At 36.5% G+C, this 14,939-nt stretch overlaps 1 protein-coding gene and 1 pseudogene across 1 annotated transcript; both read left to right on the top strand.

Annotated features, from left to right (window-relative positions):
* The first annotated feature begins 330 nt into the window (after nucleotides 1-330).
* On the top strand, nucleotides 331-850 carry LOC149189784 (flavonol 3-O-glucosyltransferase UGT89B1-like). The gene is made up of 2 exons (XM_089413287.1): nucleotides 331-536; nucleotides 596-850. The coding sequence occupies exons 1-2, from the start codon at nucleotides 339-341 to the stop codon at nucleotides 848-850; spliced, it is 453 nt and encodes a 150-aa protein (XP_089269413.1). The 5' UTR covers nucleotides 331-338.
* A 10,483-nt stretch (nucleotides 851-11,333) lies between these two features.
* On the top strand, nucleotides 11,334-12,845 carry LOC149189783 (UDP-glycosyltransferase 89B2 pseudogene; annotated as a pseudogene).
* Nucleotides 12,846-14,939: the final 2,094 nt, after the last annotated feature.

Genomic DNA, 14,939 nt, shown 5'->3' with positions numbered 1-14,939 from the left:
TAATAATTTGATACTGATAAAATAATATCTACTTTTCAAAAACCTAAACATTAGTATATTTATATGTATATTCTTATAGTAATTTAATAAAATACTTTAACAAGATTTTGACACGAACAAAAAATTAACAAGATTTTGACACGAACAAAAAATTATCTGTTCTCCCATTTTCTTACACTTCCAAGTTTACACCTAAAGGATCTTTACAGATACCCAGCATGATCATGATATCGTTTTTCTTTTCTGACTCTCTTTTTGGTCGTGATCGAGACATGTTTTTAAAGAATCTTTCTCGGAGAATGGAAACTTTCTCTTTTCCACAAGGTTTTGAAGAGAGAATGAGGGGAAGAGGTCTGATAATTAAAGGTTTGGCACCACAGCTCTTGATCCTTTCACACCCTTCTGTTGGGGTTTTTCTTACCCACTGCGGGTGGAATTTTACGTTGGAGAGCATCATACTGGGAATCCCAGTGATAACATGGCCTATGACTGCAGATCAATACATAGATGCTCTGTTATTGGTTGATTATCTTAAGGTTGGCCTATGACTGCAGATCAATACATAGATGCTCTGCTATTGGTTGATTATCTTAAGGTTGGAGTCAGGTCATGTGAGGGCGCCACCACAATACCCAACAGAGATGACTTGAGAATTGCAGTTAAACGACTCGTGGGAAGAGAAGGAGAAGAAATGAAAAGAGCAGAGGAGCTAAGCAAGGAGGCTAGAACAATAGTGCAAGAAGGGGGATCCTCCTACAAAAACATAGAAGACTATGTAAGTGAGCTTAAAAAGCTGATCGTTCCGCTCGTGTTAGGCTCGAAAGCCACCAGGCACTGTATCCAGTGCTAAAGGAGATTGCAGGTGTGTAGAATAACATAACAATTTACTGCTTCACATTTCGGAACTCTGACTCCGTGCCCATGTATCGTAATATCATTGGCAATTACCATCAGCAGAATCTGTGGATAGAATCTGATCTCTAGAACTCACGCATTGGATTTGCCAGGGCGGTCTGCAACATCAATTGATCTTCGTGGGCTTCACCCATTGGAATCAGGAAAGAAGCTAAGGGTTGAGATCTACAGAAGGTTCTGGAAAGACCAAGTACAGAAGGAATATAATACATTTGTTGTCGATCAGCCAGATATTGTATGGGTTAGCGAGTTGGTTGAGGAGCCATCAAAAACTGAATCTGGGCATATTTTTAAGGAATTCAAAAAGGTATATTACTTTCTGAATTTCCATTGGTTTGTTGAGAAATAATAAGTTAAATTTGCACTCAGAATCCTCAGATAGTCGTTCCAAGTCATTTCCTACCACTTTCAATTCACTAAAAGAGGGACCTGAAGACTTGACTTGCAGGAGGCAATATATTGCGACGGAAAGTGCCCCACAGCATTTTTGGTATTTGTTTAACCGTCTGTGTGGTTTTGAGGTCTTTGAAAATATATGAGTTAAGTTGGGGGAGTGTTTTGTTGCATTACACAGGGGATTGCATATAATTTGTGGAGGGAATTTGCCAAAAAATAATCATGGTTGATCCTGGTTTTGTCCCTGGCCTTATTGGTGTGGGCTTACAGATGACAATCCACCAAATACTTGGGCACATTAACATTGCCCTCCGCTGCAGGAAAGTGTTGGCCGCTTTGAAAGATAAATTAATAAGAATTGAGCCTATTATCCAGCACATCCAGCATTGCCGGCTGACAATGAACCAGCACAAAGATGAGGCTTCAGCTGTTAACAAATGGCTTCAAGAGTTGCAGGTGCTTCTCAAAGAAGCATCAGAAATTGTGCATCAGTGTACAATCCCTAGCTGGAATCTTGTTTCTCGATATAAAACCACCAAGAAGATCAACAATCTGATTGCAAATATAGACAAATATGTAAGATTATCTCCTTTGGTTCACATGGTCCAAGTTCAAGAGCAAACTGCGAAGATCCTGGAGAGACAAAAGCAGATTATTGAAAATACCAAAGCTTTGGCTTCTTCAAGCACTTCTGCAATCACATCTCAAGCCGCGAATGCTCCAAAAAGCACAGCAAGGACTAAGTTGATCGACGAACCCCTTGTAGTGGGACACGACAAAGCCTTTGCAAGGATGGAAAAATGGGTAATAGATGATGTTGAGGCTAACAGTATTGGCGTGCTCGGCAAGGGTGGATCTGGAAAATCTCTGCTTCTCAAGCAACTCTTCAACAGCGAAAAGGTTAGCAATCACTTCAGCGACGGTTTTTTACTTTGGCTAACTGCTTCGCAAAGTCGAACTATTACGAGTCTCAGGAATGAGCTTTATACACAAATAAATTTGCATAAAAATATAACATTGGGGCAAAAAATGGACGAAGATGGTGTAAAAATATGTTTGAATGAGACATTGCAGCAGAGTAGCAGGTTTGCCTTGTTCATAGATGATGTTTGGGAAAAGGACGCCACGGAATTGTTGGAGGGATTGGGCATACTGCGGGCTGTAACTGATCACTCCAACTCAAAAATTATTGTGAGTTCTAGGTATCGCAGTGTACTTTTAAAAATGGGAGTTGCAGATAAGTACACAGTAACAATGGAGAAGTTGTCCAAAGATGAGAGTTGGAAGTTGTTTGCATATCATGCATTTCCCTATAATAATAGAAGCATACCGGCAAACATCAATGAGGAAAACGCCAAATTGGTGTGTAGTAAGTGTGGAGGGCTTCCCCTGGCACTAAAAGTTGTAGGGAGGGCAATGGCCGGGTGTAGTGATCCACAACAGTGGAAATGGGCTGCTCAGAGGCTGGCAAATGACCATAGCCCCGATGCTTGCCTAAGGTTGAGTTACGATGCACTAGGCAGGGGGAATATTGGTTTGTAGTTCTGTTTTCTACACATTCCTGCAGCCAAAATTATTCGTGCCAACAATAAGATTCCATTGTGGGTAGGAGAAGGGTTGCTGGCAAGGAGAGATCGCCATCAGCTGATTTCTTAACAGGTATTATACACTTGCATAATTTATTCTGTATCATCACGGCATATGTCATGAATCTTTGTCCACTCTTGCTCATTTTCTGTTGGAAACTCAACAGGTTCATCTCCTCTAGCACTCCAGGCTCTGCACTGGCACTGAATTGTTTTCTTGATTTGTGAAGTTTCTCTGTTGGCATGAAATGGAACTTCCTTTCTTTGATTGGTTGATAATAAACTGCGATTTTGGTTGATAATAAAATGGAAGTTTCTCTGTTGTGTAAAACTGGAGATTGGTTGATAATAAACTGGAGATTGTGTAAAATTTGAATAGCATTTTATAACAGGTTTATTCATTCGATGTATTGTTACACTACTATTTCATATTTTTTTAAGATAGAGAATCTTATTTTTATAAGATGGAGTATTATTATCCTTTTAATAATTTGATACTGATAAAATAATATCTACTTTTAAAAAACTTAAACAGTAGTATATTTATATGTATATTCTTATATTAATTTAATAAAATACTTTAACAAGATTTTGACATGAATACAAAATCTCTGTTCTCCCATTTTCTTACACTTCCAAGTTTACAACTAAAGGATCTTTATAGGTACCCAGCATGATCAAGATATCGTTTTTTTTTTCAAGACTTTCTCTTTTTGGTCGTGATCGAGACCTCTCGGAGAATGGAAACTCTCTTTTCGGTCGTTTTTGAAATGAAAGGTTCCACTTCTGTAGATTCCATGGAACATCATAACAGCGAAGTTAACTTTTTGCCACTAATCTTGAAACTTGATTCTGTTGTAGCATCTTGAAAATTCAATTAATTAAAAAACATAGGTAGGATAATGTAGTCCATTAATTACCTGTGAGTAAAGGGCAGAAAATGTCAGCGCAGTCAGTTTGGCTTGGACTTCATTGCAGAAGTTCCCTTCTGCCACTGCAACCCTCACCTTGTCGCTCTTCATTCCAGGGCCCCACAATAGATTCATACTCGTTGCCTCTCTTCTCCTCTGCATAAAGCCCCACATCACCCGCGTATTATAATTTATGACCTTTAAAGTTCCCAACTTCCCACACTCCGGTTCGCTTTAATGTAAAGCGTGGAGCCTGTGATGACACCAAGATTTTGTTATTTTTATGTGTTTTTAGTGGAGGATTGTTGTATTCCAGATTTATACGGTTTAATATATAAATTGACTCAATGCCCTAAGATCTTTTTGAATCTTTTTAAATTAATGTTTATACGGTTTAATATATAAATTTTATACTGTTTAATATATAAATTTTATGCTGTTTAATATATAAATTGATAGTGCTGGAGTTTCTGTTTGGTGTGTTGCATATTTGGGATGCAACTTTTAGCATCCTGAAGTTCATTTTCAGATATATTTATGTTTTGCTTATTTATTCTACAATGTTGTTCATTGTTATATTCACTTTTGATTTAATGAATTTTAGTTTTCATATATATATTTTATACAGGTGGTCACAAACCTACAAATGTCTCAAAAGAGAAAGATACAAGTTACAATTGGGGAAATGTATGGATGGACAAAAGGGAAAACTTCTAAGACTCAACAGAATTCAGAAACACTTGAAGAAACCCATAATGCTCATGTGGAACAACAATTACATGAAATTTTTGGAAGTTCTTCTGAACATGATGTAGATGAAGAAACAAATGAAGTTGAAGAAGAGGTTGGTAATAATTCAGAAATGAAAGTGCAAACAAAAAGACAATTTCGCATGGAATGGTTAGATAAGTTTGTTTGGTTGAATTATGTGAGGTTTGATGATAAAATAACTATGAAGTGTAACTATTGTGAGAAGTATAGGATGAATGGACCATGGGGTTTAGGGAATGGTTGCACCACATTACAACATGATGCTCTTATTACTCATGAAAAATCACGGTGCATAAAGATGCTAAGGAAAGATGGATTAATGCATTAGAGGGAAAGATGAAACCAATTCCAGATCATATTAGATAGGTGAGAGATGCCAATAAGGAAAGAGTGATTTCTACAATGAAAATATCATATTTCACTTGTCAAGAAGATTTATCTCTATCAAAGTATGAGAAGCTTTGTAAATTTCTAATGGATGCAAAAACTCCAAATATGCCAAAGTCTCAAGAGTACTCTTCATACACTAATCGTAAGTCTACAAATGATTTTATATATTGCATATCAAAACATCTTGAACAGATTCAGATAAAAAATATGTTGGAAAGTCCTTTCTTCTCATTGATGGTTGATGAAAGCACTGATCGAACCTTAGAGCAACACCTTGTTATTTATGCAACATATTTAGACTCAAAGGGTCTCGGGCCACCTATGTCGCAGTTTATGAAGCTCAAAGATGTAGTAGATGGAAAAAGAAAAACAATATATGATAGTGTCAATCAATTAATAGATGTTAGAGGCCTTCAATATAAAGATTTGATAATTGTTTCTACAGATGGAGCTTCAGCGATGATTGGACATGAAAATGGCTTTGTTTCATTTTTGAAAAAGAACAATCCAGACCTTATTACAGTTCATTGTGTGGCTCATCGTGAGTCTTTCGCAGCAGCAGATGCTTCTAAGAAATTCCCAGAGTTATTATTTGTTGAAAAAATTGCAAACAAAGTGTATTCATGGGTTCAAAACTCTCCAAAGAGAAATAACGAACTTAATGATTTGCTTAGAGTCATGCAAATTGATGTTCTTGATGTTCTACAGATACATTCAGTGAGATGGCTATCCAGGGGGAAGTTATTATAGGGCTTGTGAAGCTTATGCCAGCAATTTTAACTTTGTGGAAAAATGAAAAAAAAAACTTCATCTTGGTATGATAAGACGAGAATATATTATGTCCATTTTTGTTTACATATGCTTGCTGATGTGCTAGGGGAATTGAACAAGTTGAATGTGACTTTTCAAGAAGAAAATGTAGACATTACAACTATTGGGTTGGCTCTTGAAGTAACTATAAGCACATTATCTAGATGGTTTTTGAGAAAAGAGACATTTGCAGAAGGCACAACTTATCTTTCAAAGTTTTTAAATGATTCTCAAAATGGATACATTGATATTAAAGATGAAGGGAAAGTTGTAGATAGACATGAGTTACAATACATCTCTATCTCAGCCATGGATATTGAATCCAATGAAGCAAGGAAACCTTCATCTTTTTAATGCAGCGAAATTGTTCAGCTCTTGTTATTATTCAGAAGAGTGTCGTAGTCGTGAGAAAAATTCAGAGCGTTGGTTTTTAAAGCTTTTTCAACATTTGCAACATACCGTATCAAGTGATGTTGGATTTGTAGCTTTATTTGATGTTAAAGCTTGTAAAAGGGAGTTGCACCCTTTTGTTGATTCATTAAATCTGGCTTGTGAGGGGTTTTCTATGAAATAAGCATGGAAAATCTTTCGTAACACAAAACAATGGCACAAAACCTATCCTAATATGATGAAATTATGGCAAGCTGTCCTCACTATTCCTGCAAGTACAAGGGATTGTGAAAGGGGATTTTCTAAGCAAAACATCATCAAGGACATTAGAAAATCGAGCCTTGGGTTGGATACACTAGATGCTCTAATGAGAGTATCTTTGAATGGCCCTGAATCATCTAATGTTGATTGGCATGCAGTATATGAGATATGGATAGATACAAAGTCAAGAAGGATTCTTGAGCTTTGAAAATTCTTCTAGTTTATGTTTAATAGAGGATCTATGTATTGAGATATTCCTATTGATAAAAAAATTTGTAGTTTCTTCAAAAATTTTGCCTTTTAATGAAGTATAATCACTGTTTATTATTGCATAACTTTTCTGTATTTTCTCTAGATGATTTATTTATAGTCCACGATTTATTTATAATCTCACTAGATAATTTATTTATAGTCCATGGATTGTAAGTTTTTTGCAAAGATTTTATTGTTTAAATGGTCCCACCATAAATCTGAGCTATAAATTTGATAGACTACAAATCTGCAATTTCAATCTAAACAGTGATTATCAGCCTCCAATTTGATGACTTATTGTGTGTTGTGGAATAAATTTACAAAAATTGTTAAAATAGAGTTTTCCGTGACACTCACATATTTAGTTAAAACGTAAAACGAAGGGTAAAAAAAATACAAAAACGTCGTCAAATTTTAATTTGATAGGCAAAAGGAATTTGAAATTCCAGGCCTGCCCATAACAGAATTTTGTCTCTGGTCTATATCAAAACAAAATGAATATTACCAATTAGAATATATTGGTATCTATATATACCAGTGCATATAATAACTTCACGACTACCCAATTTCTATTGTTTAGTATATATTCCAATATATTCATACCGACATAATTTCACGGTTATTAAATTCAGTGTTCTTGTCTGACTCCATTAAATACTCATCCCTAATTAATTTCACGGCGATTAAATTCAATTTTCTTCTCTTACTTCATTGGTCGAGGAGGATAAGAACCCGCCGTAAAATTTATTAACAAACCAAAAAATTTATATTCATCTTCGGAAAGGTAATTCTTAATTTCAATGTTGAGATGGAATCTGCACTTCAACTTCACCTTAATGTAACTTAGTTTTAGTCGTTGGGAACTTTAAAGGTCATAATATGCGGGTACCCATAACAGAATTTTTTTCTCTGGTATATATCAAAACAAAATGAATGTTAAAGGGCCAGTTAGGCTTCACCCGACTTTCATATCGGAGCTGGGTTTAAAGGTCATAATACGTGGGTACCCATAACATTTATCTATAGTTGTGGGCGTTGGAAGCCAACTCCATGTCTCCTCGCTTAGACTGTTAATGGCTATAGCCTATATCCATACATCTTCCAGATGTGAAGCACATGCAATCCCCCACACCTACACACTCAAACGAATCAAAATACGAATTCCTTTGAAAAACTTGGCACAACGATGAAGGCATCCTCGCAAATTGAAACCCTTTTCTTTGAAAAAATTCTATTTTGCACTTGTTTTCATGGCATTAATATTTAAGGAGTTTTTCAAGGTAATATGACAAAAAAAATCACCATATTTGGTAAATTGGTAGTCAACGCGTATCTATAATGGTTTGGTGCTTTATCCAAAAAGGTTTTTACCGTTAAAATGTCGCTGACACATGATTGCTCTGATTCATTCAGATCCGAGCAGAGTTTGAAGAATTGTAGTCAGTTAAATGCGCAATGGCAGCCTACTTGGAGATTGGAAATGGTTGGCACTGGGCAGAGCCCACGCATTTCATTTACATCAACAACAACAACATGTGACGCACAATAACCAAGACTAAGAAACAACACACTACTAAATTACTAATATTTGGGATAAGATTGATGAAGTTCAAGAAACAGAGCACTAGTATTTGGGTATTCAAATACAATTTATATTTTACTAATATTTGGGATAAGATTGATGAAGTTCAGGAAATAGAGCACTCATATTTGGGTACTCAAATACAATTTATATTTTACAACGTAAGGGAATTTAAAAAGAAGATTACCAGAAAATGGTTTTATAATATTTGTTTCTGGACAGATGATATGCCTGCCTTATGTTTAGATGGAACAATTCTACCTGTTAAATTTATCACATTAACTGTCGAGGCATGCATTCTTTTTACAAAATAGAATGTACTTACCCTGTTTGCTGGTTTTTTGTTTATAGCTTGACATCCCCGTCTGAACTCCTCACTGTAATTGGTATCCAAGATCGCTGGCAATCCTTAACAGGGAACCCTCCGATACCTAAAATTCCTTCCTTCACATCTACTTCTTCATAATGAGGAGGAAATATCTCCCGCAATTGTTGTACTGTGTCGCGCATATATATATAAACTAGCAAAAGAATTTCTGAATCTCTGGAACCTGAGCTTCACCAGACTTGCCTAGGCACATACCAAGCATGAAATAAATGAATAGAAAATGAATTTAAATGTTTCTTTAAGCTATATCCCTAATGACGTAAACCAATTTATGATCCATTGGAGGAATAAGCACTAGCAGATTGCAGTAGATTGAAATTTGCAAATTGCAAGTCTCGTCGGATTAAATTTGAGCGGCTATGAGCGGCGGATTGTAGCTGGATAATCAATGGTAAGTACTAGGTAGTACGCAGTGGGATGGTGATGCATTTAAAGGCTTTTATTTTAAACTGTGTAACGCGTTGTGTACCAGTACTACTGCTGGTCCGGTGGTCCCAGACTCCCATACTCCCACTGTCCAGACTCCTAAGAAATAAGGTATTCTAAATTTTTATGTTTAAACAATTGAAACAGACGTCGTTTTGACGGTTTGCAGGGGTGTATCACACGTCGGATTTGACGTGGAATTTTTTTCTGCTCCTGTCAAATACGTTCTTCAAAGAAAAATACGTCCTGTGGGACGTCAAATTCCAGGGCTGCAGGCCCATATGACAATGAGGTCCGGACACATATATAATTAAATGGACACCTGGCACATATATGCAAATCATCCCTTGTCACTTTATATTGCTAAAGTTAGGTCCGCACTCATCTCTTGCAGGTGGGTCCTGGGCTTCCCAACAAAAGTTAAATCCTCACTCAATCTTTTCAGGTCGGAGCTGTGTTTCAGGGCTTTAGGCAGAAGGTACATGTTGATGGGTATCTTTGAAGCATGGAAATAAAGGCTTCATACCGAAATAGATGAAATTGAAAATGATATAATTAAAACTATAAGTTAATGTTCGAATTAAAATGATGTTTGTTATAGGGTTTTTTAAGTTGGATTTTGGATGGTATAAGATTTAAGTGTTTGGATGATTTATGGGACAATGTTTTTCGTTTCCAACTTCAATTTTTTTTCATATAAAATTTTAATTTTAATTTTAAATCTAAATATTAATTTATTTCTATTAAGTGTAATCTTATTTTTATAATTTAAATTTATATACCAGTTTATATTTATTGGATCTATTAAAGTTTAAATGGATCAAATCTCTCAATCTTTCAAAGTATAAACTTTTTTTTAATATAAAATTTGCATCTTAAGAAATTTAATCTAAATTATTTAATTTTTAATTTGGTTTTATTTTTTAATTGTGATCAAAATAATATCCACCATTAAACAACATTGTATAATATACATTATTATATTAATTTAATAAAATACTTTAACACAATCTTAACTTGAATAATAATCTCTTGTGTCACATTTTCTTACACTTCATTTACACCTGTAACTAAGGGATCTCTATAATTAGCAATCATGACCAAGAAATCTTTTTTCTTTCTTTAGACTTTCTCTTTTCTTAGATTTTGTGCAAGATCATAATCATGAGGTTAGCTTTTGCCACTGCCCTTGCAACTTGATTTTCCTTTGTCACCTCGAGTTTTTGTTGAAGAAATCCTAAATTACTTTGCATGTATATAAAACTAATTTTCCTTCAACCTTATATCATTACGCCCTAAGGCGTTCTTCTCTGAAATCAACTCCCCTAACTGCCTTTCTATCATAATCCTGACGTCAGATCCATTGTTAGACGATTAAATGTTTTTCCACCATTAGATACTACTAACTATCAAATCAACTAAATCTTGATTTGCGCTATAACCATAGTCCCATTTACAATTCTTTCAACTCTACGCTGGGTGCATCTAACTCTAACCCTGTTCATTCTTTTTTTGTCTTCTTTCATCTTGCTAATTCTCTTTCTCTTGTCCTGCCTGCAGGTCCTCGGGTTGTTCTGCAATTCAAGGGCTTCCAGCACCGAGGAAGGCACTTGACTCCTTTAGTATAGGTAATGTGTTCTGAACCCTTTACGATTCACCAAACATAAGTGTTCTATTGTTAAGAACTTCCCTGCATCCACTTGCAGGGTTATTTCCATGTTCAACAGGCATTGTCGAGGGCAACCCACCTCAGAAACAAGAAATGGTGGTCGATACAGGCAGCGAGTTTTCATGGTTGGAATGCAATCCCTTATCAGCTCCTGGTTCCACTTTCAACCCCATTCTCTCCCCCACTTACCGACCTATCCCCTGTAGCTCACCCACCTGCACAAAAGAGACCAACAATTTTCTAGTTCCCACAGCCTGTAACAACAACCGCCTCTGCTAATGCTGCTACTTTTATGCCAATGGGACCTTCGCAGATGGGGTCCTCAGTTCCGATACTGTGAACCTCAATCCAATCCATGGCTTCCCTGTTCTGAAAATCCCCAATTATTCTTGCCTATCCTGCTCTTAATATGATATTCTTAATCACAAAACATGTTAATACTCTTTTCATTACTGATTGAGCAAGCTCAATTGATTTTTTTTCACTCATTGAGAGGCCCACCTTCTCCTCTAGTTTTCCATTGACTATAACTACTATGAAACCCAAAATGGAGCCCAAATCTTAAAATGAACTTGCCAAGACTGCAATGGCAGAGAACATGGAGAAAAGGCCTCACATTCTTGTATTCCCATTCCCAACACAGGGCCATATGATTTCCTTGCTTAACCTCACCCACACCCTTGCATCCCATGGCCTCTCTATAACGGTCCTCACAACTCCTCAAAATCAATCCCTCTTGATTCCTTTTTTGCAGAGAGCTTCATCCCAGGGCCTCCAGATTCAATCTCTTATCTTTCCCCTCCCTCCCACTGAAGGGCTACCTTCGGGATGTGAAAACGCGGTGCAACTTCCTTATCATCTCATACCACTCTTTATGGATTCCTTAAAGGATCTTGCTCATCCAATAGAAGATTGGTTCCAAGAGCAAAAGAAGAGCTCAAATTATGAGTTCGGCCCTCCTGTTTGCATTATCAGCGATTTCTTCCTCGGATGGACTCAGAACACAGCTGCCAAGCTCAGTATACCCAGGATAATGTATCACCCATCCAGTGCTTTTGTTGTTTCTGTCATCTATTCTTTGTGGAAATACATGCCACATGAACAAGTATCATCAAATGATGATACAATTCATATTCCTAAAGTTCCTCATCCTGTTAGTTTTCAAAGGTATCAAATCTCGTGTCTTGCTCACCCCTATAAGAGGTTTGATGCTGTCTCTGAATTCATGAGATGCTCCATGAATTCGAATGTAAAAAGTTGGGGTACTATTATCAAGACCTTCTATGATTTCGAAGTTATTTACATAGACCATGTGTAAAGAGTTTCAGGTAGGCCTGTTTGGTCTGTGGGTCCTCTGCTTCCTCCTACTATGTTCGAGGCCAAGCGGGCAAGAAGCATGATTGAAAGAAGGAAACCCACTTCAATTGATGACTCGGTATGTCTTCAATGGTTTGACTCTCGGAAAGAGAAGTCTGTAATTTATATTTTCTTTGGCAACCAGGCCTGCCTTTCAAATAAACAAATCCAGGAAATGGTAGCAGGGCTCGAGGCAAGTGAAGAGTCCTTCATATTGGTCATCAGGGATCCTCCAAATGGTATGTCTGCTGATGAATATGGTGCTATTCCACAAGGTTTTGAAGAGAGAATGAGGGGAAGAGGTCTGATAATTAAAGGTTGGGCACCACAGCTCTTGATCCTCTCACACCCTTCTGTTGGGGTTTTTCTTACCCACTGCGGGTGGAATTCTACCTTGGAGAGCATCATACTGGGAATCCCAGTGATAACATGGCCTATGACTGCAGATCAATACATAGATGCTCTGTTATTGGTTGATTATCTTAAGGTTGGAGTCAGGTTATGTGAGGGCGCCACCACAGTACCCAACAGAGATGACTTGAGAATTGCAGTTAAATGACTGTTGGGAAGAGAAGGAGAAGAAATGAAAAGAGCAGAGGAGCTAAGCAAGGAGGCTAGAACAACAGTGCAAGAAGGGGGATCCTCCTACAAAAACATGGAAGACTGTGTAAGTGAGCTTAAAAAGCTGACCGTTTCACTCGTGTTAGGCTCGAAAGCCACCAAGCACTGTATCGAGTGCTAAAGGAGATTGCAGGTGTGCAGAATAACATAACAATTTATTGCTTCACATTTGGGAACTTTGACTTTGTGCCCATGTATCTTAATATCATTGGCAATTACCACCAGCAGAATTTGTGGATAGAATCTGATCTCTAGAACTCACGCATTGGATTTGCCCGGGTGGTCTGCAACATCAATTAATCTTCGTGGGATTCACCCATTGGAATCAGGGAAGAAGCTAAGAGTTGAGATCTACAGAAAGTTCTAGAAAGATCAAGTACATAAGGAATATAATACATCTGTTGTTGATCAGCCAGATATTGCATGGGTTAGCGAGTTGGTTGAGGAGCCATCAAAAACTGAATCTGGGCATATTTTTAAGGAATTAAAAAAGGTATATTACTTTTTGAATTTCCATTGGTTTGTTGAGAATAATAAGTTAATTTTGCATAGATTCTTCTAAATATTGATATCTATCATAACTAATTTAAATGGATCTATGCTCATATTTGATAAATATATTATGCCTTTGCTGGCCTCAGTTCATGTTCAAAGATTTACAGTCTTTAACACAACAGTTCCATAACTTCTTTTATGTGGACTATGATGTGATTTACAGGGATTGTAGAGTTTCAGCTGAAAATTTCCAGTTGTTTCTAGAATGTTTAAATTGCAGCCATGGTAGTTAATGATAAAATTTCAGAGCATAGCTTTGTAGAATAAAACCTTAACCAATTTTACAGGTTGGTATGATATGCTTTCATTAAAGTTGGCCTGTGTTGGTCAAAATATTTAACTAGAAGACTTGCTTGACCTTACATGGTTGAGGCTATGGAAACAAAAGAGACCATAGTTCTTACATACCATGTCATGGCGTATATATATGAGGTTGCCTTGATTTATGTAAATTACAGTCTAGATGGACAATCATGTCCATCATATAATAATGTTCATAAATCTGAGTTTAATTTGTTATGTTCTCTTTATGGTATTAGCTGATTTTGATATGAAATTGTCCCTTAAAAAAAATAAAGATGGTGTGTATCAGTGAAGTTAATCTTAAGCTTACTGTACATATGGCCTAAAAAATATTTCAGATTCCTAGTGTTCATTACTTCTCTGCTGGTTGAGGAGCCATCAAAAACTGAATCTCGGCATATTTTTAAGGAATTAAAAAAGGTATATTACTTTCTGAATTTCCATTGGTTTGTTGAGAAATAATAAGTTAAATTTGCATAGATTCATCTAAATACTGATATCTATCAGAACTAAGTTAAATGGATCTATGCTCATATTTGATAAATATATTATGCCTTTGTTGGCCTCAGTTCATGTTCAAAGATTTACAGTCTTTAACACAACAGTGCCATAACTTCTTTTATGTGGACTATGATGTGATTTACAGGGATTGTAGAGTTTCAGCTGAAGATTTCCAGTCGTTGCCAGAATGTTTAAATTGCAGCCATGGTAGTTAATGATAACATTTCAAAGCATAACTTTGTAGAATAAAACCTTAACCAATTTTACAGGTTGGTATGATATGCTTTCATCAAAGTTGGCATGTGTTGGTCAAAATATTTAACTAGAAGACTTGCTTGACCTTACATGGTTGAGGCTATGGAAACAAAAGAGACCATAGTTCTTGCACCATGTCATGGCGTATATATATGAGTGATTTGAAAATGGGGCTCTTAGGTTTCTTTTCTAGCTTACAAGAACCTCTCCCACTTCCAAAGCTTGAATTTTCCGAAGTCTTAATGATTAACCATTGCGGAATTAAGAATGTGATTGAAAGTGTGGGTGTATGCTTGCATTTGTTTTTAACTGATTATGCCTTAAATTTTGTTGTTGTGCTGTGAGTCGATGTGCTCAAAATGATATACAATTATACATAGCAGTAAATAAAGCAGTAGAGACAATGCAGCAATAAAGCAGACACATGAACAACAATATTAATTTGGAGTTCACCCACAACTCTTGGGCTACGTCTCCGTGAGCTCTAGTTAATTCAACTAGGCTCTCTGGGATTATGGTATAAATATTTTCTTACAAGCTCTTGGCTCAACTCCTGTTGTTTTTACACAGAAACAGTGGGCTCAGACACCATGTTATCCCC

Source organism: Pinus tabuliformis, chromosome 3_1 (genome assembly GCF_031772625.1).
Source record: "Pinus tabuliformis cultivar Carrire ecotype Pingquan chromosome 3_1, CPIR1, whole genome shotgun sequence".
Taxonomy (NCBI): Eukaryota; Viridiplantae; Streptophyta; class Pinopsida; order Pinales; family Pinaceae; genus Pinus; species Pinus tabuliformis.
Note: the sequence above shows the minus strand (reverse complement) of the source record. Positions and strands in the feature narration are given on the sequence as shown.

Excerpts from the sequence above, each read along its gene's own strand:
- LOC149189784 (XM_089413287.1), top strand. The coding sequence starts at position 339 with ATGAGGGGAAGAGGTCTGATAATTAAAGGTTTGGCACCACAGCTCTTG. Across the intron at positions 537-595 it reads TATTGGTTGATTATCTTAAG|GTTGGAGTCAGGTCATGTGA; the intron begins GTTGGCCTATGA and ends GATTATCTTAAG.